Raw genomic sequence first — 24299 nt, forward strand, 5'->3', positions numbered from 1 at the left:
AAAACCAGGAAGGACATGTTACGAGGCCAGCGCAACAGCGCTGACTTGAAAGAGGAGGTGGGAGTGCATCAGGGATCGGCTCTGAGCCCCTTCCCGTTTGAGTTCAGACCGGATAGTCCGCGTATGACGTTGTGAAGATGGAGGCGTGACAGAAGATACTGGATAAACGGCAAGTCCCAAAGAAATGGATACGCACGCTAACTAATATTCGTAGATTCAAATGATAACAAACATCAAGTTTACAATTATTTAAAGTGAGTCTACATTTTTTTGGGACAGCCTGTATCTATATATAAAACCGAGGCCTAGATAAAGTTACTGGTAATTACAACTCTTTAAAAGTGAATACGTCATTTTAATGATGTTTTTTTTTTTTTTTTCCCCAGCCAGTTGTTAAGTCGTAGGAAAGCTAAGCACGCAGCCCCCCCCCCCCCCCCCCCCCGAAAATGCATCAAGTGGATTAAGTGTTTGAGAATGGGCATTAATGAGTCGCCTGTTTCCACCCCCACATGTTGACATTACGGTTAATGTTTGAAGAAAGCAGAAGCCGGCGGGAGAGCAAAAAAAAAAACCCCTCAAGACTTTATTGGGGTGAGTACGGTCCCCCGCCTGGCCGCCGACCGCCCGCTAATGAACACGTCCTGACGACAGCCAGTCACCACGGCGACAAATTAATACGCCGCCGTCGCTAAGGAGCCGCTAGCGTCGAGCGTGAGCGGCCTCTGATGACACGGCGCCGCGATCTCGCTTTTTCCCTGGGATCACATTCGGGGAAGTCGTGATCGCCAATGGAAACTTCTGCTTCGGCGACTTCCTGCCAATGGCGCTCGCTCCCGCCGTTGAGGAAGGCCGGCTTTTCGACAGCTTAATGCTAACACACGAGCTAAATTCCAATCAAGTCGGGACGTTGTGCTAAAGATCCGTAAAAACACAAAACTGGACAATGATTTGCACTACAGAGGTCCCAACGTTTCATGTTCAAACTCGATTGTTTGTCACAAATATTCATGGAAAAAAAAAGTTGGGGAACGCTCACAGGTCGGGTTGATTGGCTAGAGAAGGAGCTCGCCTGGGGGGGGGGGGGGGGGGCAAGCTTCACCTCTTTGGCAACAAGTGCCTGAGAAAATTGTCCAAAAGTTGCAAGGAATTGAGGAAGTTCATCATCTGTTGTCCGTTAATATCGACAAAATCTGGACAAATCGCTGCACGTAAGTAGCGAGGCCGAAATCCAGCACCGAGGACCGTGTCCGTGGTTTCACTTCAATGATTTGAGGGACATTTTGGAGTTCTGAGCACGGTCAACTCATATGTGGAGGAGCCGCCTTGGGTGTCCTCGCGATCGGCGGCGTCGGGAGTTTCGGAGCTAGCTTGTCTTCGTACGGCTGCGAGGTCGCCGGCGTTGACGACGACGCGGTCGGTCCTCTCCGTTGTTCTCGTCGGTCATTTACAGGCGCTTGGAGCAAACTCTGCAACGGCTGATCAAATCTTCCGGAAGGTCCCCGGCGTCGGTCCGAGGCTTCGGTTTGCTGGGAAAGGAAGGAGACGACTTTTTTCAGGTTTTGCCGGCAGCCGTGTACCTGCGGGCGAGCTAACGCGCACCTGAACATGTGGCGTGGGTCCAGAGCGGCCAGCCAGTACGAGTATGAGTCGGTGTAGAAATTACACGTCCCTCTGCCGTGACACTCGATGAACGGAATCTTGCGGAAGTTCTCCAGACAGGATCCGGGCGACGACAGCGGCTGTCCCGAACCCTCCGCCCCGACTCCCGTTTCCTGAAGGCCAATTGAAAACTGGCTGAGCCAAGACTTGAACCTTCGTTCCTTGCTTGTGGATCATATTTGTACCACAAACAGTAACCCAGCACTAAAGTGCAGATTGGACGCAATGGTGGTCGATGGCTTTTTACAGTACACGAGAGCGTTAAGGGGCTAAACTGACCCATCGCTCAGGAGCTTTGGGCAGCTTCTCGAGTCCCTTCATCTCAAATGCAGACCAGAAACACTTGGAACGGACTACACGCCAAGGAAACCAACGCGGACGATGAACACAGTGAAACTATGAAGCACGTTTCACATACGGCAGGTGTCCAAGTCATGGCCCGGGAGCTCGATAAAGCCCGTCACAAGTTTTCATGTGGCCCCCAATGACAATGTGTCAACTTCCATTGTTCTTGTGAAAATCTGGAGCAAAATTTCAAATTGTCATAACATTGAGATCTTCCAAACATGAACAACATCCCTTCACCTTGAGTTCTGATTCTAATATGTCTTCATACGTGCGTGAATCTGAGGAGATGATGAAAGCTTTTTATGGTTTGGCGGTCATCAGACGGAAACAACCTCAGCGAGCTCACCATGACGAAGGAGAAGCCGGACCACAGAGAATCCCAACCGGAAGGACACTCGGGAAGCAGGCGCGTCTGACTGTGGACCGCCATCACGTTCGCCGCCGACTCGCACACCGTACATCTGAAACGCACGCCGAAGACACAAAGGTGCGCGCGTGCCTTCGTACATCTCACAGATACGACACACGCACGCGAGCGTCTTACAGGCACAGCGCACAAAAACAGGGTTCGGGTCGATTCCTACCGGCTGATGTAATCCTTCAGCGACGGGCCCGAGATGAAGGGCGCGGCGCTGAGCCCCGATTGGTCGGTAGACAGCCAATACGAGTAGTCGTTGCGTGCGGCGTAACGGCAGGTGCTGTCCGTGTTGCAGAAGAGGAACGGCATGGTGCTAAAGCGGGGTAAGCAGCTACCGAGAGCACCTGAAAGCAGAGCGGGGCGCAAATGACACACGGTCGGGTTTTGACGCCCCGACGGCGCCACGCGCAAACTGCTTTTCAAACTGGGGGTTGTGGGGGGTGCTGCAGAAAACAGCTCCAGAACACACGTGGAAAACGCTGACTGCGTTGTCGGCGCTCTCAAAACATCAGCGTGCGACGAGGTGTTTGCATGTCCCACCGCCTACCCAAGTCCTGTCCGTGAGCTCGGTTGTTCCCGTTGATGAAGAGCAGGGAGAAGCCGCTGTACACCTCCACGGACCCGGGAGGGCAATCCGGTACCAGAACGTTCTGACTGTGTCGGCTGAATAGGAAGCCGTCTTTCTCGGGGGCGTCCACGCAAGGACCCGGGGGACCCCGTGCGCCCTTGCCACCTGTGGGACCTTGCGGGCCCGCCACACCTGCAACCCGGAAGCATGAATTAGTGCTCTGACGCAGTTCTCGTGTGGTTCTAATATCAGTCCAATGTGGCTCTGATATGGTTGCAATTTATTTGGTTCTTATGTGGGTCTGCCGCGTTTCCGACATTCATGCCGGTGCAGGTCTGGTTTTGTGCCAAAGTTTACAGAGGTGGATCGCTGGATGCATTCTAGTGCATTCTCGCGTGGTTCTGCTGTTCTCCCAGTGGGTTTCCGGTGTCATTCCGGTGTGGTGGTGAAATGGGTCGGGGGCTCTTCTAATGTGGGTGTCGTACAGTTCTGCTGTGGCGTGAGGCTCAAGAATTCTTCCTTCTTTTAACCTTTTTTCCCAACGTCTCCTCTGTCTCCGACGTCCCCTTTCGGCCCTGTAAAACCAGGCCCGCCCGTCCGGCCGGCACCCCCTCGCCCTCCTTTGGGACCTGCAGGGATCACAAGGTATCCGGAGCTGCTTTATTGTAATGTTCTGAAGTTAAAGTTCTTCATCAAACTGCTGCCACGGTTCACCTGGAGCACCGGTTCTCCCTCGCATTCCCGGGGTCCCTGGCAGTCCCGGTGGTCCCTGACCTCCAGGCAAACCTTGGTCTCCTGCTAAGATCACCACCTCCCGGGACACATCCTTACCCCTCGGTCCTGTTGGGGCGGCATTCAGCCATATGCTCACGAGTACCGCGGTACCTGGACTTCCGAGTTGTTTGACACGAGCCATCGTTTGTGTCGCGAGCCAGAATTTCCGATTTTCACGCCTCAGATACACCCGCGCTCACCGTGGCACCGAGATGGCGGGCCCGGCGCCGAATACACTCGCAAGGGGCACGAAGGAGATCCTCTCCGCTGACTCCTGGCTGCTGAGGGTGCTCACTAGGCCACGCCCCTTTAAGGCCCACACTGACTCATGAATGTACTCCAGCAGCGATTGGGCCAGCGGCGGCTCGCGGGCTGCATGTGGACCGCGTCTTGGCTCTGAGTGGCCCCTCAGGTCATGAAATGTTTCCTCGACGTTTGGCTTTCCACTGTAGTTTTCACGACTATATCGCAGACGTCGGTTTTATCGGGATTATCATCATGAATAAAAAGCAGTTTATATGTTTGAAGGAATGAGAAGGTGCTCACGTTTGGCTACATCTAACGCGGTCTCGTACATGCGCATGAGAACGACGAGCGGCTTAATATCCCAATTTTGAGTGAGCTTATTTTTGTGACAGAAAAAAAAAATTCTTGCAGCTTTGTTGTCAGCAGTTTTGCGCCATCTCGGAAAGACTTTGATGTGAGAGAGAAAGTCACCCGTTTGTGCTTTCCATCAATGCGGCAAGTGTTACAGTCCCCCAAATGTGCAAACACGTGCTAACAGAATGCGGCCCGAGTGGTATTACCTTGTCTCCCTGTAGGTCCCGCAGGTCCGCGAGAACCTTTGATGCCGGCGAGACCGTCGTCACCCTTCGTGCCTGAAAAATCACCAGGCGGGAGGGACTGCCAACTCACACTCCACGTTTCAAAATGGGCCAGCAGAAATAAAACGGCACAAAGTGGTCCTACCAGCAGGTCCGGTAACCCCGGTATCCCCCACCAGGCCTTTGGGTCCTGGTGCTCCCGGTGCTCCGTCCAGACCCTAATCACATTCCAATTCAGATCTTTCCAACACAAACGCGAGTGCGACTAGAGTTTCTGTTGAACACGTACTGACCGGACTGCCTTGGGGGCCAGGATCACCACGGCAACCAGGACTTCCTGCGTTACCCGTTGCCCCTTTAGATCCCTTGTCTCCCTTAAGACCAGAACCTTGCGGTCCGGGGGGGCCTCGACACCCCGGTAGTCCTACAAGAGGTGTGCAAAACGACAATGGCACCAAAACGACGAATCCACTCCAACGCTTGAATCACCTCTTGGCCCTCGTTCTCCCGGCAGGCCTTTTCCTCCTTTGTCTCCTTCTGTGCAGGGTCCCTGACTGCCACGAAGACCACGAGGTCCAGGAGATCCGGGTGCACCGGGACAACCTGGGTTTCCTTCGGGACCAGAAGGGCCTGGATGACCACAAGCACCAGGTGGTCCCTTTTCGCCAACACAGCCTGTGGATAACATTTTTTAATTCCCTTTCAAATGAAATGCAAACAGCTTACTAACTCACCTGGTGGACCTTTTGTCCCCTCTACACCCCTGGATCCGATTCCAGGTTCTGGAGAAGAAGAAAAAAAATCGGGTCAGGTGATCTTGAGAAGGATTAATCCAACTCCATTTACCTCCCATGGCTCCTTTTCCTCCAGCAGGTCCCGGTATGCCATCCTGTCCCTGGTTTCCTCTGGTTCCAGATGAACCCGGCTCTCCAGGGGCCCCCTTGTTACCTGAAATGGAGGCACAGTTGTCAGGTGTCGCCATGTCATTCCATCAAAGTCCACACAAAACTCTAGTGAGGCACCTGTAAGGCCGGTAGGTCCTGCAGGTCCGCTGACTCCCGGAGCTCCATCACAAGCTTTCTCACCAGGAGAACCTGGAGGACCTGAGAGAGGGCTCAGATGTTCACCCGGACTATTCAACCTGAACCAGAAGAAACCCAACCTGATGACTGAATTCAAAAACTAGACCTCTGTAACCAGGTGGCCCAGCATTTCCTTTAGGCCCACGTGGACCACGATCGCCAGGAGGACCAAATTCTCCTCGGTCACCCTGAATCCCCTTTAGACCTGCAGGACCTGTGCAACCGGACTGTCCCTGGAATAAGGAATTGAAAAGACTGACTGAAGACTTTGTGCTGGAGGTGAGAACAATGAAGATCTTCTACTCACAAACATCAATCAACATCCAAGATTTTGCCGGATAAAAGATCATAGCTTTTAGGATAAGTGAAGACATATTTGATTGGCAACCGGACATTTGATTTCTCACATCTGAAATCATTTCCACACCACAAATTTTTCATCTTTTTATTTTATCGGAAGTCACTTGGAGCGCCAAAATCATTTTGTGCCAACAAATAAAAAAGGATTGGAAAAGAAGGCTGCACCTTTTCTCCTGGATATCCGTTAGGTCCAGGTGTGGGTATACTGGGTTCCCCTTTTGCACCTTTCAGTCCCTCCAGTCCTTCGTTTCCATCAAAACCAGGTTCTCCGCAGGGCCCCGCAGAACCCTTTTCACCTTTACAACCTGGACACCAAGATGCAGCCATCTGAAAAGTCATGATTGTCTTTTTGTCATGAAGTCAAATAACTGACCTGGTCTTCCAAGGTCACCTGGGTTGCCAGGGAGACCACGGAATCCAGGGGGACCAGTCTCTCCATCTCTCCCTGGTTCTCCAGGAGGTCCTGTGAAACATACGCAGTCAGATGGGATCATTATTGCTCATTATTGAGGTAGATACGTCACAGGTGCTTCAATGATTGTTGACTGTCTTTGGACTCGACATTCCAATAAAACACCTTGAGGTCCAGGTCTTCCTGGTCTGCCATTGGTGCCGTCCAAACCCGGACGCCCCCGGCTCCCTTGATTGCCTTTGGCGCCGGTCTGACCGAGAGTTCCTGTGGACCAAAAGTCTTGTTGAAAATTTGCAGGAGCGTACAGAGGTGCGAAGAGGTGCCGGACTCAACATTGACACGACAGCACGTGAATAACAGGCATCGCGACAAGCCCACAGAATAGAAAAGTCCAATTCAAAATTAGCGTCAAGAATAAGCGGGCGGGGGTGTGGGTGGGGGGGGGGGACGGGGGGTGTCAGAATTAATTATTCCAGGTGGCAGCAAGCGAGCGACTACCACTGATCTGAGACAATCGGAGCTTGTCAAAAATATTGTTCGGGATCTGAAACTGGAGCAATGACGAAATTTGTGTTTGGGGTTTTGCCACCGGATATACCCCAAGAGTCCTCCCGCCATTTCCTTCACACAAAAAAAGAAATCATCGGAAGAGGAGGACCATCAAAGCGGGTGTTGTGAAAATAGTGACAAACTAGCAAGAATGCAGCCTAGAGGAAGTGGTTATGAAGTGTCATCATCGTGCTGGGTTCCGTTTGATTGGAGCGTAGTTGAGTAGACCGTTTTCATGACAAATAGCAGCTCTGAGCAAGCTCAAACAATTCCACTTGGAGCTTTTTCTTCGTTCAGTCATAACAAAAGCGAACATCTCAGATTGGAAGTCACCAAAAGGACCACTTCGAAACGATGCAAGGTCGGAACCTCCAGCATATCAACGTACTCGTTGAAATGTCAACTGCGGCCGGTGCTCGTTCTCCCTTTCGAGCATTTTGCCTCCCGTCACGTTCTTCCGTTTGACTGACACGACACAGTACAAGAGTGGAGAAGAAGGCGAGCCAATCAAGCAGACGCATTTTCTCGTGAGGAGGACACTTTGTGTTGTACCCCGCAAGAAGAAAACCATTCAAGCCACTTCCACTACTTTGTCAATGTCCCTTCCTTGGAAAAATAACAGAGAAGACTGACCTTAACACCTGGTGGCATCAAAGTTCTTGTGTTTACTCATGGTAGCGTCTCTGATCAAGAACGTTTGCCACCGCTAAGAACCACGACGAATCATTGCACGGATGAGCCTCGAGAAGAATAGAATAGACTACCGGGCTCTCCAGGATCTCCAGGGTCTCCGTACATTCGCACAGTTGTCGGTGATCCTTGGAGTCCCGTCTCCCCTCGGTCTCCCTGGAGCCCGGGTGGCCCTCGAGAGCCCGGGGAACCGCTCGCACCTTCCTGACCTGAAACCAAGTGCCGCACACTCGTAGTGATTTGGAGACAGCTGGAGCAATGTGTAATTTGTAATTACTCTATCTCACCTTTTGGGCCAGGACTCCCAGGCTCTCCTGGTTTCCCTAGGTCCCCCGGCCTCCCGAAGGGCCCCGGGGGACCAGAATCGCCCCCGATACCTGACGCGTACATATAAACATGGCTCAGTATTGGAATGCAAAACCTACGATGGTGCCGGCGTGGGTGGTAGCCTCAGTGACGAGCTGGCTAGCATTGATTTTGTATTTTTTTTACCCGTTCAGCTTTGGCAACACTATGCAATTTATCTACACAAGGAAGACTTGCTAAACATCGGAAAAGTACCCTCCAGACCTCTCTCTGCCAACTGTCACAAATAACTCTGTTTTTTTTTTCTTGCCGTTACTTACCGGCTGAGCGGGATCCACTGCGCCTTCGCTAGCGACCGCTAACGCGTGGTTAAAATTAGACCGCGTAGCGTGATTTCCAGTCTGCCCAATCACAGCAACAAATGTTGCAAAACAAACAAGCACAGGAAAATGTGGAAAAAAAAAATATCTTTGTGCATTTCCAATGACCCGCCACCGTTGAGACCACCTGACTGTAGCTGTTTCTCGGTTCGGCCATTTGCCCGCGTCTGTGTGTGGTATTCCGTTCCGTACGGCTTGGATCATTCACGTGTGCGAAGGTATTACAAATCCATCCCAGACATGGTGAATATGCTGCCTGGCCACCTCGCATTTTCTCTCCAAAAGTGTGTCAGCCGTTGCTGGGTAACAAACAGCCAGGACAGAGTGGGCAAGACAGAGACTTCCCTCCATACCTGCACTTCCTGGCTGACCGGCGATCCCAGTCTGTCCTTTCAAACCGATGCTTCCCTGTAAACCTGGAGTTCCATCAAACCCCGGGACTCCAAATGGTCCTTGTGGCCCAATAGCTCCTACGCCTGGAAGCCCAGGATCACCTCTCCCACCCTTTAGACCTTGGCTTCCTGCAGAAGAAGAAATCTCACACCGAATACTGATCCCCGCCAAAAATCCGGAAGGATGTTATACCTGTGAAGCCGATGACTCCGGTAGGCCCCTGCTGTCCCACAGGTCCAGGTGCGCCGAGAAAGCAAGGTCCTATTGGGCCCGGCGGTCCAGGAAGCCCATCTAGACCCCGGGAACCTGAAACACATACAGAATGTATGAGGCCCTGAGTCAACAGAGAGTCTACCCGAGTAGATTCTCAAAGGCGAGAAGTGTCACGTAGCGCATTCAAGTTTTGAGTAAATTAGTATATATGTGTGTGTGTGTGTGTGTTGACAAAATACAAACAGAGAGCGCTACGAAAACTCATGAAGGATCTTCTCATCATGAGCAAGTCAGGATTTAGGATGGAGAGCAAAAATGGAGGCAATTGGAAAAGGAAGAAGTTCATCACAGCACCGATCTACCTCTGGGACCTGGTACTCCATCTTGTCCTACAGATCCTGGAAGTCCAATAGCTCCTTGGGGGCCTTCACACCCCGGCGCTCCCACAGAGCCTTCTGCTCCTCTGGGCCCCGATTGGCCCTGCTGACCTGGAGAGCCAAAGCCAGCATTGCCCTGTTACGAGAAGATCCACAGATGATGAGTTGAGTCATCAGGTGTGGGAGTTCTTACAGAGAGTGACTTCATATCACCTTGGAGCCAGGTCTTCCCGGGGGTCCCGAGGGTCCGGAGCGCCCCTTACTCCCATAACTTGGCACACCGGGATCACCTGCCAGGCCTTTGAATCCTGAAACAGAAATCCAGGAGGTCACACTTCACTCCAATCAGGAATCAGCGCCTTCTAAATACCTACCTTTGATTCCCGGAAAGCCCGGAGGACCCTGGACAGAGAATCCCTTTTGTCCCTTTTCTCCTTTCAGGCCGAGCGACCCCAGATTTCCAGGAGGACCCATCACACCTGAGTACAGCAGCAGACCAAGAAGAAGACATGAGTGGAAACTTTGACACTCGTCTTGAAGTAGTGGGGTCTACCAAATAAAATCCCAGTCTCACCTTCAGATCCAGGAGTCCCAGAAGAACCCTTCACTCCTTTCTGACCTGGATCTCCCGGACTGGTTTGGAATTCACCAGGAGAACCCTTTTCTCCTGAAACACGCAGTTGGGACTTTAGGATTCAGCCTCTGGTATTCCAGTCACACCTGGCCAGTCTCACCTGGTTTACCAGGGTCACCCGGATAGCCCCATACTCCCACATTCCCTGGTGGCCCTGGCGGTCCAGGAGCACCGATGCCTGGAGGCCCCGGTGGCCCCATTTGTCCAGTTGGCCCTCTGAACCCGGTCACTCCAACAGGACCGCTGTCACCTTTGGGTCCTGGAGGTCCCTGCAGACAAACGATGATGTGGCGTGCTCCGTGCAATCAGCCGACGTCGGACGCTCAACGCACACAGTTCAAATCTGTCCTTTGCCCACGTAAAGCGGCGCACGGATGGAGCTACACCCATTCATCCATCCGTCCATTTTCACGAGCGTGCCGAAGCCTACAGCACCTATCTTCGGGTGAGAGTCGGGGTCGCCGGCCTATCGCGGGGCAAATACAAACAACCGCGGTCCAGAATGGCGTCACCGATGAGCCTAGCGCGCATCTTTCAGGGACGTGGGAGGAAAGTAGAGTACCCGAAGAAAAGCCACACAGGCACGGGGATAACATCCAAACTCCACACCGCCGGGTTCGGATTTGAACCCCGGTCCTCAGGCCTGCGAGACAGATGCACTGACCAGTCGCATAGCGCGCTGCCTCAACTAGTCCCAGATTCCGTTTTCGGTTTTTTTTTGCACTCAGGCGCCATCTTGGTGCCACAGTTGAGGAGCTTCATTTGGACACACGCTGCGCTTTGCTGCCATCTTGTGACGTGTACAGCCAATTCTGTCTCTTTTGGTGGCAGCCTCGATGACTTGTCTTGGCTCTCCCCTACAGGGCCTGGTGCCTGACTCTTGTTGTGACTTTCATCATCAAATCAAAATCACACTTGCCAGGACAATCAGAGCCGTGGGAGGCATCCCGGGACTTAAGTCGGTTACAGTCAAGGCTTTTATTCCAGTCGGATACTCACAGGGTTTCCCTTCAGTCCCCGACTGCCTTTCGGTCCCGGGACTCCAGGGAGCCCATCTGTACCATCGAGGCCCGGAACTCCAAAGTCTCCCGGGGCCCCGACTTCGCCCTTCTGCCCAAACCTCCTCATGATGCCAGGGTCGCCCGTTAAGCCGGGACATCCCGGTCGTCCCGGGACACCGAAGACGCCCTGCGAAGCCAGGCGGACACAGAAATCAGTTTGCAACCTGTAGTTCAATCCGGGGATAGGTTTACGGGGTTTGGAGGGTTTCGACAAATTCAAGAGGATCCGGCTCAGATCCGGGATGAGGATTGGCTGAACTGAACTCACCGGTGGGCCAGGTGTTCCGGCGATACCTTTCTGACCTCTTTCACCTTTGGATCCCGGAGAACCAAGTGCACCTGGAGCACCAAAGAACACGATGGCCGCTCTTCAGTGTGCTCAATTGTCTCGACAGTGCTACCTGGACTTATGAATGGGCCAAAACCGAACAGATTTTCCAGTTACGAGCTGCCGCTTTTGTTGCTTTGGGACGCAGGCTACATGGAGACTGACAACAGTCGCGCTCACAAGCATACCTATGGGCAATTTAGACTCTCCAATGACTCTTGCGTGTTTTTGGGGGAAAACCGTAGTGCCCACCCGGATAAAAGCCACAAAGTTTGATGACGTGCGAAGGTGATTGAGACATTTTTGGATCTATTTTCCTCCCCTTTTCCAATTCAATGCCATAAATGTCAGATCATCCAGAACCTTTTGAAAACGGGACTTGAATCTTGCCATAAAAAATCCGGGTGTGTGATTTCTTTTTTGGTCGTTCCCATTCGTAAGCGCTTCGTAAATGAGATCTAAACGGAGTTCCGAGCTCTCCTAAGTCAAGGTAGCACCACATTCTGTGACTTTTATCTTACCTTTGGGCCCGTCCGCACCCGGTTCCCCCGGAGGTCCGGGCGGCCCCCCGCCAACGGGACAGCGCAAACACATGTCGCCCTTCTCGCCTGACAATCAAACGGAATCCCGTGGAGACGCCACCCAAAACAAAAAACAAACAAACAAACAAAAAAAGACCTTCGGGGTTTCGGCTCTCCTTTCGTGTCACGCGCGCTCACCTTCCGGTCCTTCTTGTCCTCGGGTCCCGGGAGGTCCGCTCGCGCCTTTCCGACCTTTGGGCCCCGGAGGTCCGACGCCGCCTTGTAGGTAGTCTGGTGGAGTGCGTTAGCGTATTAGCATCTCTGGCTAGCCAGAATCCAAAGCAACATTTGAAGCGGAGCATTTCTCGACGACATATTGCTACGGGAGTAGCTCAATTCACACACGTTTGGAAGGCCTTTCCTCATTGACATGAACTGAAATGCCCTGAACCCGCCAGAGCCCCCCGGCCCCCGACACAACGCCACAAATTGTGAATTTTAATCAATGCAAAACGCGTGCCACGGACGTTTCTATTGGGCAAGCGAAATCCCAGCGGTCCGGTTCAGCAAATCCGTTTTTCGTGGGGTATGCGTGGAAGAGAGAGTCTGGCAAACTGCTCTAATGAGGAAGAACCTCCTGTAGATGGCACCATTGCATCGCTTTGGAGTGGAAGCGAAGGTCTTCCTCGTTGATTAAAAAAATAAACAAATAAAATGAAGGCCTCTTTCCACTTGCGATGAGGTTACTTCGGGTCCCCCGCATGTACTTTGCCTTCCCACTCCAGCGCAATTCGCACACGCAGTTTTGAAAATGTGCCGCAATCCCCCTCCAAGTCAGAGGTGTCGCCAGGGCTGCTAACGGCCGGGACACCACTCACCTCTTTTGGGTGAGAATTGATCGAGAAGGTGGCGACGTAGGTGGTATGAATGCCAAGTACGTCATCGCCGCATGTGACTAAAACGGACCAATGACAGGAAATGAGCTCTGTCTTTGTTTGTTGGTTTGTTTGTGCGTGCCCTGCAATTCGCTGGGAACGAGTTCAGGGTGTAACCCTGAACCTTGGCCTGCAGTTATTGCGGACAGACTCCATTAAAACCGTGACCCGGGTGAGGACTAATGGAACGGAAAATGGACGGATGTTGGACTGTCGGTCCCGGCTCTCTTTGACCACGGACGAAGGCATCGCACGACCTCCGCGGCTACTTTACTTCTCCATCATCACCTGGGAATCCGGGTTCTCCCGGTTCTCCTTCCGCTCCAGGACCTCCCGGTACGCCGTTCGGTCCCGGAGGCCCGACGATAACGGGCCCGGGCTCCCCTCGCTCTCCTTTAGGTCCTGGAAACCCCGGTGGCCCCCGAGGACCCGCCGGACCCGGAGGACCCTCCCCTGAAGAGAAAAGCAGCATCAAGTACCCGGAGGACCGCTTGCCCTCAAGCCTCTTGTGATTGGATGCTGCGGGATACCTTGCAGGCCTTGCAGTCCGGGAAAGCCCACAAGTCCTGAAGGAATCGCACAAGGAGGAAAAGATTAGACGCGCCACCTGAGCTAGTCCGAGCTTGAAGGTACCTGGCTCTCCGGGGGCTCCCGGCGGTCCGGCAGGCCCGGGGGTCCCGGTCTGGCCTTTTACAAAGACGTGCTTCCAAAATAGCTGGTGACAAAATTCAGAGAAGAAGTGACATAGCCCCGCCCCTTTCCCCACTAATCAGACGTGAGCATTTCCTCACCTCGCCTGGAGGACCATCGGGGCCAAAGTTGCCTTTCTCGCCCTGCGCACAAAACACAAGAACGCTTGGGAATGCTTTTTTTTTTTTTTTTTTTTTTTGTCACTGACATCGCAACTCGACACAAAGTCGCCTTTACTTGAGGAGAAAAGCTGTATATTACAGTATATAAACATGTTTTTGGAGTGAAAAAAGGCATTTCTATTGTAGGGGGGGAATGCTTGAGAAAGTGACAAGACTGTGTCGAACCCATACGACTACCGTAAAATGTCAAAAGAATTTGGTTGAATAAAGCCAATGTTTTGCGTGTGGAAAAAAACGGCAGATTTACCTGTCCCCCGTCGATGCCCGGGGGCCCCACAAAGCCACGGGGGCCCGGGTCCCCCTGCAAACCAAAGCAAAGGTGGTTTTCATTTGCTTTTCTGGCGTTGCACCTACCAGAAGCGTCTCGCTACTCACCGGTTGGCCCATTTCTCCTATGGCGCCGTCCTTTCCCGGTTTTCCCTGTCAATCACAAGTCAAGCGCCACCCTGATCACAAAATTCCATCCGCGCAGCACGCGGAACCGAAGGCCAGTTACCGGTGCGCCGGGCTCCCCCCGCCGGCCGCGCTGGCCTCGGCTTCCCGATCTTCCCTCCGGACCCTGAAGACCCAAACGGGCGACGGCTCGTTTGGCCCCAAACAACAGGCGACGAGGACGGACGGAAAGGACAGAAGACTTACAGGAGGTCCGGCGCATCCCTTTTCTCCGACGTCGCCCGGCTCGCCCTGAAACAGGAACAGTTGAAGGGAAGAAACCACGTGGTCTTCCGGCTCCTTCCCGCGGGTGGGCGCTAGCTAGCCGACGATGCCGACTAAAACTAGCAAAGAACGCAAAGGCTTCTTGCCTCTTGCGAGGAATGGCTAACTTACAATTCTACTTTTTACCATCGCTATTATTCTTTTGCGATTCGAATTTGTCAAATTGTGGGGAAAGCAAAAAAAAAAAAAAAATCACCCCCGCTAGGTTGCCACGAGATGATGTCATAGCAGTGTCTTGGCATCTCGGACGGTTTCTGCCGTAGTACCGGAGCGAGGCCAAGTACCAAAGAGAAAAATTCCGGTTGGGTTTTTGACACTCTTGGCGAGATCAAGACGTTTCTCGGACGGACGGATGAAAGAGTGAATATCGGATGCCGCTTGTAGAAACGGATGAAGGAGCAGAAGGATGGAAGGATGACTGTGTGCAAAACTAATGAACGGATGAATGAAGCAATGATTGAAACGAATGAAGGCAATCAGGAGAGGATGAATGGATGAATGGGCTGAACCTTGAGCTCTTTGGGCCCCTCAGCGTACAACTTGATTCCCTTTTGTCCAGGAATGCCGGCAGGTCCGCGATCTCCCTTGAACCGAAAGGAAGCAAAATCTGGGTGAAAATCCGCCGAGCGTCCCAAACCGGATGGTCTCGGACCTTCCGGACCCACCTTTGGGCCCGTTGGACCGCGACTGACTGGACTGGGACCCTCTTGACCCTGCCGCACACGGAAATTAAACATCTGATTCTCATTCAGGTCATATTGACAATGTCGGGGTCCGGTCGGCGGGCTGACCTTCTCTCCCGGTAAGCCCGGCAACCCCGGACGTCCCTGCGAAGGGAAACAACAAAACGTCTGGCGTCAGCGATCGCGTGCCAGTGCCGTTACCCGTGAAGTTGCGAACAACGCGAAGAGGCCCACAGGAAGTCCGGCAGGTCCGGCGGGTCCCGGCGAGCCCGTCGCGCCCGGTTCTCCGCTCTGGCCCTGCGCCACAAACAGAAAGTTAGCGCCGACGATTAAAATTGGCCAAAATCCCCAGACGCCGACAGCTTCACATGAAATCAAACTTGGCCCGTTGTGTGTCTTGCGCTACTTTCAACTACTTCTTTTTCTTAACTACTTTGAAAAAATATCCTCGCCTGCTGAATTTGTCACAAATAGCGGCGGAGAAAGCCAAAATGGATTTTTTTTTTTTTTTTTTTTTTTTCTGTATGACCTGCTCTCCATTCGGCCCTCGTGGTCCTCGTACGCCTTTGATGCCCGCAGAAGCCGGAAAGACCGGCGAGTCTCCCTGGAGGGAAAGGAAGGATTCCAATAAAAAACGTCGGGAAGTTTGGAGTGCGAGCGGTACCTCTAACCTTTTCTCCTCGCGGCCCGGCGAGACCCTGAAAACACATTGCTGCAGTTAGTCCAGCTAATTAGCCACATTGGCATTGTGGGTGGAGAAACTCACTCGCGGGCCGGGCTGGCCCGGGATTCCGGGGAAACCCCCAAAGCCGTCTTGACCCTGCAACAACAAGCGATGACATCCTGAAGCAGACTTGTAAAATCTGGGGTGGAATTTCCCAATCTTGAACGTTCACCAAAAGACGTCGGGACGTGGAGAGTCCCGACGGGGTTTTGCCTCCGAGCCGTTTTGGCCGATGCGGACGTTGGTCGCACGTGTATGCATACGTGCGGAGTTAGCGGGCAAGGCGCTACTTGCAGTTGGACGTCACGTCATGTCCGCTCCGAGGCCCGAAAAGCATTTCGCCCAACAAGGCAGCCTTGCCTCGATGAGCCCCAGTTCTCGGGCCAGAGCGGTAACACTCGGCGTCTTTGGCTCGCCACATACAGTACAGGGTATCCCTGCCCGCTAGCCAAGCAGCCACTCCCCGCTGAGAGGAGGCCGAAGTTGGGACAGTGGCTGATGGTTTTTAGTCCCGATTGGGCTCAAATACATTTTTTTTCTCTCGTTCCATTCCTGCTTTGCGATGATTCCAAGGAACGTTGGAAACTTTGAAAATTGCTCGAATTTTGCCACCCCTGCCCCAAGCGTCACAGAGGCGGCTACCTTGGTTCCGTTGCACCCTGGCAGTCCGGCCCGGCCCGTTGAGCCTTCCCGACCCGGAAGTCCCTAAAAACACAAGGGGACAAAAACGTCGGTCCGCCTCGTCGTTGACCTCCAAATGTCCGTGAGTCGCCGAACTTACGGGGAGACCCGGAGGTCCTGGAAAACCGGACGGCCCAGGAAGACCCTGAAAATACACATGTGCGCAACCGCACAGCACACAAAACCATAAGAACTAGGAGAGAATGTAACCGTGTGTCTGTGTGCGTTGTGTTGCGCGTTTGCAGTTTCAATTCGACGATCGACTTTGCGGTCGTTTCATGGAAATCGGACCTTGTACCCCGGGGAGCCCTTGATGGGGGCTATTCAGAGCTTGGTCCGTCATGGCAGTAGGAAATCGGTGGCAGGACTGCGCCTGGGCTGCCCTTTTGACAGCGATTCTCTTCATAACCATCTGGACAGACTCTCGCTGGAGCACAGTTCGTACCAGAGTGAGGCGGTTGGGATGAAAATCAGGACCTCCGAATCTGAGGCCGTGCTCCTCGGTTGGAAAAGGTTGGAGCGGCCTCTCGGGGTGGAGGAGGAGATCCCGCCCTAATGTCGAGGAGTTCAAGTATCTCGGGGCTCGTTGGGGAGTGCGGGAAAGACGGAGCGCGACTTCAACAGCCGGCCCGGTGCATTGACCGGACTCTGCATCGTCCGTCTGTTGTGACGGGGAAGGATTTTGCGGTCAATCTCCATTCATACCCTCACCTGCGGCCGGAACCATTCGGAGATGCAAAAACGAGATGGTGGCTAAAAGCATCCAACATGTGTCCAGGATCTCCCTTCGAGATCGGGCGAGACGAGGGGCTCGGATTTGAGAAGCTGCTCCTCCGCACGGAAAGGAGCCAGAAGACGCCTCCCTGGTGAGGTCTTCTGGGCTGGTCACATCGGGAGAGAACGGATTCTTTCCCGCAGGCCCGGAACGCCTCCGGATCCCTCCAGAAGAGCTGGAGCAGGTGCCTCGAGAGAGGGAAGTCCGGGCTTCACCGAGAGACCCTTTACCTCCCACGAGGATCATCTTTTGGCTTTTTCCGGAAAAGATGCATCCGGGCAGCTCGTCCGTGACCGGCGCAACGACCGCAGCCCGTCGAAACAAGATGGAGTCTATCGAGTGCTGGCTTTCGTACAGCTTCGGCTCATCGGCCATGACGGCAAAAGAGGAAGCGAAGATGCTTCCAAACCTCAGCTGCGGCATCCGTCGTCCTCGTGAGGTCTCCGGCGGCGGCGCCGCGCGCACCGACTGACAGTTGCTGGCGCCGAATGAAGGTCTTGCGTCGCGCCCGATGGAAAAACGGCTCCTTTGTGGAAGGAGGAGGAGACGCCCGTCGGCAGGGAGACCAAACGGACGCAAAGTGAGGGCATGAAGGTCCTCTGCTGCCGTTTCTCTTGGACCTGGATGGCTTCGGTCGTTGCCCGCGTCGCCGTCCTCAAAGCAATCAACCCTGCTGGTGACGGAGCCTGAGAAACGGCTTGAGACCTTGAAACATCTTCAACAAAAGAGGCCTGGTGGGAAAATTGCGCTTGTGCCCACAATCAGCATCATCGGCGTCGTCAACAACGTCATCGTCACCATCTTCCTCGGCACCATCGTCATCATCGCCGACGTCATTAACATCATCATCGTCGTCTTCGTCATCGTCGTCGACGTCATTAACATCATCATCGTCGTCATCGTCGTCAACGTCATCGTCGTCATCGTCATCAACGTCATCGTCGTCGACGTCATTAACATCATCATCGTCGTCATCGTCGTCAACGTCATCGTCGTCAACGTCATCGTTGTCAACGTCATCGTCGTCAACGTCATTAACATCATCATCGTCGTCATCGTCGTCAACGTCATCATCGTCATCGTCGTCAACGTCATCGTCGTCATCGTCATCAACGTCATCGTCGTCGACGTCATTAACATCATCATCGTCGTCATCGTCGTCAACGTCATCGTCGTCAACGTCATCGTCGTCAACGTCATCGTCGTCAACGTCATTAACATCATCATCGTCGTCATCGTCGTCAACGTCATCATCGTCATCGTCGTCAACGTCATCGTCGTCATCGTCGTCAACGTCATCGTCGTCAACGTCATCGTCGTCAACGTCATCGTCGTCAACGTCATTAACATCATCATCGTCGTCATCGTCGTCATCGTCATCAACGTCATCGTCGTCTTCGTCATTGACGTCATCGTCGTCGACGTCATTAGCATCATCATCGTCGTCATCGTCGTCACGTCATCGTCGTCAACGTCATCGTCGTCATCGTCATCAACGTCATCGTCGTCGACGTCATTAACATCATCATCGTCGTCATCGTCGTCAACGTCATCGTCGTCAACGTCATCGTCGTCAACGTCGTCGTCAACGTCATTAACATCATCATCGTCGTCATCGTCGTCAACGTCATCATCGTCATCGTCGTCAACGTCATCGTCGTCATCGTCGTCAACGTCATCGTCGTCAACGTCATCGTCGTCGTCATCGTCGTCAACGTCATTAACATCATCATCGTCGTCATCGTCGTCAACGTCATCATCGTCATCGTCGTCAACGTCATCGTCGTCATCGTCGTCATCGTCATCAACGTCATCGTCGTCTTCGTCATTGACGTCATCGTCGTCGACGTCATTAGCATCATCATCGTCGTCATCGTCGTCAACGTCATCGTCGTCAACGTCATCGTCGTCATCGTCATCAACGTCATCGTCGTCGACGTCATTAACATCATCATCGTCGTCTTCGTCATCGACGTCATCGTCGTCGATGTCATTAACATCATCATCGTCGTCATCGTCATCAACGTCATCGTCGTCGACGTCATTAACATCATCATCGTCGTCATCGTCGTCAACGTCATCGTCGTCAACGTCATCGTCGTCAACGTCATCGTCGTCAACGTCATTAACATCATCATCGTCGTCATCGTCGTCAACGTCATCATCGTCATCGTCGTCAACGTCATCGTCGTCATCGTCGTCAACGTCATCGTCGTCAACGTCATCGTCGTCGTCATCGTCGTCAACGTCATTAACATCATCATCGTCGTCATCGTCGTCAACGTCATCATCGTCATCGTCGTCAACGTCATCGTCGTCATCGTCGTCATCGTCATCAACGTCATCGTCGTCTTCGTCATTGACGTCATCGTCGTCGACGTCATTAGCATCATCATCGTCGTCATCGTCGTCAACGTCATCGTCGTCAACGTCATCGTCGTCATCGTCATCAACGTCATCGTCGTCGACGTCATTAACATCATCATCGTCGTCTTCGTCATCGACGTCATCGTCGTCGATGTCATTAACATCATCATCGTCGTCATCGTCATCAACGTCATCGTCGTCGACGTCATTAACATCATCATCGTCGTCATCGTCGTCAACGTCATCGTCGTCATCGTCATCAACGTCATCGTCGTCGACGTCATTAACATCATCATCGTCGTCAACGTCATCGTCGTCATCGTCATCAACGTCATCGTCGTCGACGTCATTAACATCATCATCGTCGTCATCGTCGTCAACGTCATCGTCGTCATCGTCATCAACGTCATCGTCGTCGACGTCATTAACATCATCATCGTTGTCATCGTCGTCAACGTCATCGTCGTCAACGTCATTAACATCATCATCGTCGTCATCGTCGTCAACGTCATCGTCGTCATCATCATCAACGTCATCGTCGTCGACGTCATTAACATCATCATCGTCGTCTTCGTCATCGACGTCATCGTCGTCGATGTCATTAACATCATCATCGTCGTCATCGTCATCAACGTCATCGTCGTCGACGTCATTAACATCATCATCGTCGTCTTCGTCATCGACGTCATCGTCGTCGACGTCATTAACATCATCATCGTCGTCATCGTCATCAACGTCATCGTCGTCGACGTCATTAACATCATCATCGTCGTCATCGTCGTCAACGTCATCGTCGTCATCGTCATCAACGTCATCGTCGTCGACGTCATTAACATCATCATCGTCGTCATCGTCGTCAACGTCATCGTCGTCAACGTCATCGTCATCGTCGTCATCGTCGTCAACGTCATTAACATCATCATCGTCGTCATCGTCGTCAACGTCATCGTCGTCATCGTCATCAACGTCATCGTCGTCATCGTCATCAACGTCATCGTCGTCGACGTCATTAACATCATCATCGTCGTCATCGTCGTCAACGTCATCGTCGTCAACGTCATCGTCATCGTCGTCATCGTCGTCAACGTCATTAACATCATCATCGTCGTCATCGTCGTCAACGTCATCGTCGTCATCGTCATCAACGTCATCGTCGTCATCGTCATCAACGTCATCATCATCGTCGTCATCGTCGTCAACATTACCAACATCTTCATCATCTTCCTACCCGAGAGCCTTTCAGGCCGACACTTCCCGCGAAGCCGCGTTGACCCTGTGGGCGCCATGACAACAACATCCGTCATTACTGTGTTCATAATTCTTCGAGAACACACACGCGCACACACACACGCGCACACACACACAGGCTGACCTCGAGTCCCTCCGGTCCTTGGCCGCCCTCGTTGCCGGGGTAACCGACGAGTCCGGGAAGGCCGTCGTATCCCGGGCGACCGGCCTCGCCCTGAGCAAGGTCGTGCCGTGACACGTCATGAGGTCACGTCATACATATTGCCGGCAATTGCAGATGAAAGCAAAAAGAGAAGAAGGACGGGAGGTCGCCACTGGGGGCAGCGGAGAGTCCGCAGTGCCACTCGAGTACACATCAGCAGGAAGACCGTAATCACAATACAACAACAACAACAACATTTTGCATAAAAAGAAACCTAACCCTCCTAAAAAAAAAATAGCTACATTCCTTACTTTCTTTGTCAAGTCATAATTGCCAAATAACCTTCTTGGAAGAACGAAAGAAGTCTCCTCGCACTCACCTTCTGCCCTTTGACCCCGTCGCAATGACACGGCCACTTCCTGCTGCACTCGCACACCTGCACAAAAAAGGCCTCCGTTAACGTTTGTCGCAGTTGACGTCGGTTTGCGTGCGGGAAGAATTGTCGACGACGGCAAGCGAGGCGCCGGTCACGGTTCGCGATCCCGTCGGTCGGCGTCGAGCTCGAGTTCAAATGTCGCAGCGCACAGAAGGAATAATCAAAAGAAAACAACGCTAGACGACTTTTTGTTTTGGCGTCAGAGGGCCAAACCGGTGGTCGTGGATTTACGTCACGCTGCAAGAGGTTTTTATCGTCGTGGACAAAATATGTCTGGGAAATCGCCTGCGACAGCTCATCGATTCTGTCGTCTGATCTGGGAATCAGACAAGCGCCAAGTCCGTAACAAGTCGAGCAGAAGTCAACAAAAAGGCAACAAGTACACAAGCGGTTGAGTTCCAGTCTCGCCCGGTCTGGCAGAGTTTTGTAATCTTTGGGAGACATTTCCAAGTCAACTGAAACCCAAACAACATCTTTGTACGCTCGCCCCCGACAGCCGAGACAGACACGGAGCAGCTGATGCGGTCTTATCGCAGTCCCGGTCTTATCCGGGGCCCGGTCTGGTCTGTCGCGCTCCGGTGCGACCCGGCGTCCTCCCCCCGCCCGCGGTGTCGTCACGTCGGCGCACGCTTCTCTTTCATGTGTGTGGAAGCGCACAAAGGCGAAAAAAAAAAAAAAAGAAAAAACGCGACAGGCCGACGTCAACACACTCAAACTTTTGTTCGGGTCCACGCGGAACATTTTTGCCCCACCAATCGGCTCAACTTGACAACAACTTTGTGGGATTGACCAACTGGACTTGAACACTGGGCAAATCCACATTTTGGAGCATTTGGGTCCATGACTTTGGTTCTGAAAACTGCTCCAGTGTCCTGTGGCGTTACTTTTCCACTTCTGAAGGGAAACAACAACAACAAAAAAAACTGACAGAGGAAGCTAAGAAAAAAAAAAAAGGCACATAGAAAGGATTTGAACAATAAAGGACTGAAAGGAAGGAAGGAAGGAAGGAAGGAAGGAAGGAAGGAAGGAAGAAGGAAGGAAGGAAGGAAGGAAGGAAGGAAGGAAGGAAGGAAGGAAGGTTCTCGGCGTCTTTTGAAAATCCGGTGCGCAGTCCAGTTTAAGAGCTGATCCCGGATTTGGGCACTCAGTATTGGTGCATCCCAACCGGCAAGCGTGGCAAAATATTCCCTCGGCTTCTCCGGTTCTTGCTGAAGTTTTCCTCCACGAGTGACATTTGAGTATTTTGGGTGAAATGTTCCAAAAGTGGCAGCTGTAAAGCGTTGGCCTCACACTTCTGAGGTCTGGGGTTCGACCCCGGCCCCGCCTGCGTGGCTTTTCTCCGGGTGGGCACTGCGCTTTCCTCCCACATCCCCAAAACGTGCAACAAGCGTTTGGAGACTCGAAATTGCCCCGAGGCGTGATTGTGAGTGCGACTGTTTGTCTCCGTGTTCCCTGCGACTGGCCGGCGACCGGTTCAGGGTGGACCCCGATGACAGCTGGGATAGGCTCCAGCACTGCCCGTGACCCTCGTGAGGATGAGCGGCTAAGAAAATGGATGGATGGTACCTCGTCTTATTTGCCGTTCGGACGGATGGCGACGGCTTTTTGGTCGCCTTCCTCGTGGCGCTTGGGGTTTCCCTCCCGAGGCGAGCCGTCGCCATTTTGAAGGCACATTTGTCGACAACACCGGTGTCAAACTGGCGGCCCGGGGGCCAATTCCGGCCCACCGCATCATCTTCTGTGGCTCGCAAGAATGTGCATTCACTTTTTCTAGCTGAAATACACTTCACTTTGAAAAATATTGAGATATTGCAAGCATTTTTTTTTTTTTTGGGGTTCCTCACCGACCTTTTGAAATAAAATTGGTTCATAATGTGCTTGGACAAATACTAATTATCCAACAATTTGTGGATATGGAGTAATATGAGGCAATCAAGCATTCATATGGGTTTTCAGACATAACCGCCCTCTGACAGTGTGGACCACAATTAAAAAAAAAAAAAAAAACAATGTGTTTGACAACGCTGGTTTCCGTCTGGCCCCGATTTACAGGCGACAAATTCACGGAGAACATTTGAAGTTGACTTGATTTCAAAATAGGATTTGGTACACGAGCAAAGAATAATTGCTTGCAATGTCCAAACTTGATTTCAAGTCAAGACAACTTTGCATTCACGGGCTCGACTTTTAGTGGCCCCCACACAATGATGCGGGGGTCCCTCATCGGGACCTCAGGCCCGTACTTTGACACCTGCGCCCCGACGAGCCCCCAAAAGTGGAACCTGCAGCATCGGCTGGTGCCGTGCTGGAAGTTGCCCCACAGCGGCAAAGTGTCGCGGCGCATTTCAGGAGCGCAGCATCACCCAAAGCGGGACGCGCACCGCCAAGTCACTTGACGTCGGACTCAGCGTCTCGGCGTCGCTCGGAGTTGCGCGGAGGACGACGACGAGGAGGAAGAGAACCGGCGACGGCGGCGCCCCCGAGACCCAAGTCGCGAGCATGGCAGCGGCGCATTGCAGGAGCGCAGCATCACCCAAAGCGGGACGCGCACCCCAAAGTCACTTGACGTCGGACTCACCGTCTCGGCGTCGCTCGGAGTTGCGCGGTGGACGACGACGAGGAGGAAGAGAACCGGCGACGGCGGCGCCCCCGAGACCCAAGTCGCGAGCATGGCAGCGGCGCTTCGGACCCGCTCCTCGGCCCGGTTCAGTTTGACTTGGAACGGCTCACGGCGCCAAGTTGCCGCTGCTGAGGATGGGCGTCAATGCGCCATCATCCACGTTCATCCACGCTCGCACTTCTGGCTCGCACCTCCAAATTAA

General features: G+C 53.0%; 1 protein-coding gene across 1 annotated transcript; it reads right to left on the reverse strand.

The window, feature by feature from the left end:
• Window positions 1-447: 447 nt before the first annotated feature.
• On the reverse strand, window positions 448-24247 carry col4a3 (collagen, type IV, alpha 3). The gene is made up of 52 exons (XM_061826533.1): window positions 24056-24247; window positions 21421-21477; window positions 21024-21113; window positions 20880-20924; window positions 16610-16654; window positions 16471-16533; window positions 15871-15924; window positions 15776-15802; window positions 15634-15708; window positions 15339-15401; window positions 15213-15248; window positions 15087-15134; window positions 14931-15005; window positions 14344-14388; window positions 14201-14263; window positions 14080-14124; window positions 13952-14005; window positions 13624-13665; window positions 13466-13547; window positions 13363-13398; window positions 13121-13285; window positions 12096-12188; window positions 11898-11984; window positions 11317-11387; window positions 10987-11175; window positions 10088-10256; window positions 9928-10020; window positions 9728-9832; window positions 9567-9661; window positions 9339-9489; window positions 8956-9069; window positions 8724-8891; window positions 7972-8061; window positions 7759-7893; window positions 6611-6709; window positions 6407-6496; window positions 6199-6338; window positions 5780-5906; window positions 5614-5694; window positions 5438-5539; window positions 5326-5373; window positions 5081-5266; window positions 4885-5015; window positions 4737-4809; window positions 4574-4645; window positions 3708-3833; window positions 3524-3622; window positions 2973-3185; window positions 2592-2769; window positions 2354-2468; window positions 1600-1772; window positions 448-1526 (listed from the first exon to the last, which is right to left on the reverse strand). The coding sequence occupies exons 1-52, from the start codon at window positions 24146-24148 to the stop codon at window positions 1445-1447; spliced, it is 4998 nt and encodes a 1665-aa protein (XP_061682517.1). The 5' UTR covers window positions 24149-24247; the 3' UTR covers window positions 448-1444.
• Between the last annotated feature and the right edge of the window lie 52 nt (window positions 24248-24299).

The sequence above is a fragment of the Syngnathoides biaculeatus genome, chromosome 8, assembly GCF_019802595.1.
Source record: "Syngnathoides biaculeatus isolate LvHL_M chromosome 8, ASM1980259v1, whole genome shotgun sequence".
Taxonomy (NCBI): Eukaryota; Metazoa; Chordata; class Actinopteri; order Syngnathiformes; family Syngnathidae; genus Syngnathoides; species Syngnathoides biaculeatus.

Coding starts and splice junctions, on each gene's coding strand:
- col4a3 (XM_061826533.1), bottom strand. CDS start 24,148: ATGCTCGCGACTTGGGTCTCGGGGGCGCCGCCGTCGCCGGTTCTCTTC. Junction 13,286..13,362: donor CGGACTGCAAGGCCTGCAAG/GTATCCCGCAGC, acceptor TTTTCTCTTCAG/GGGAGGGTCCTCCGGGTCCG. Junction 2,469..2,591: donor CTGAAGGATTACATCAGCCG/GTAGGAATCGAC, acceptor CGTGCGTTTCAG/ATGTACGGTGTGCGAGTCGG.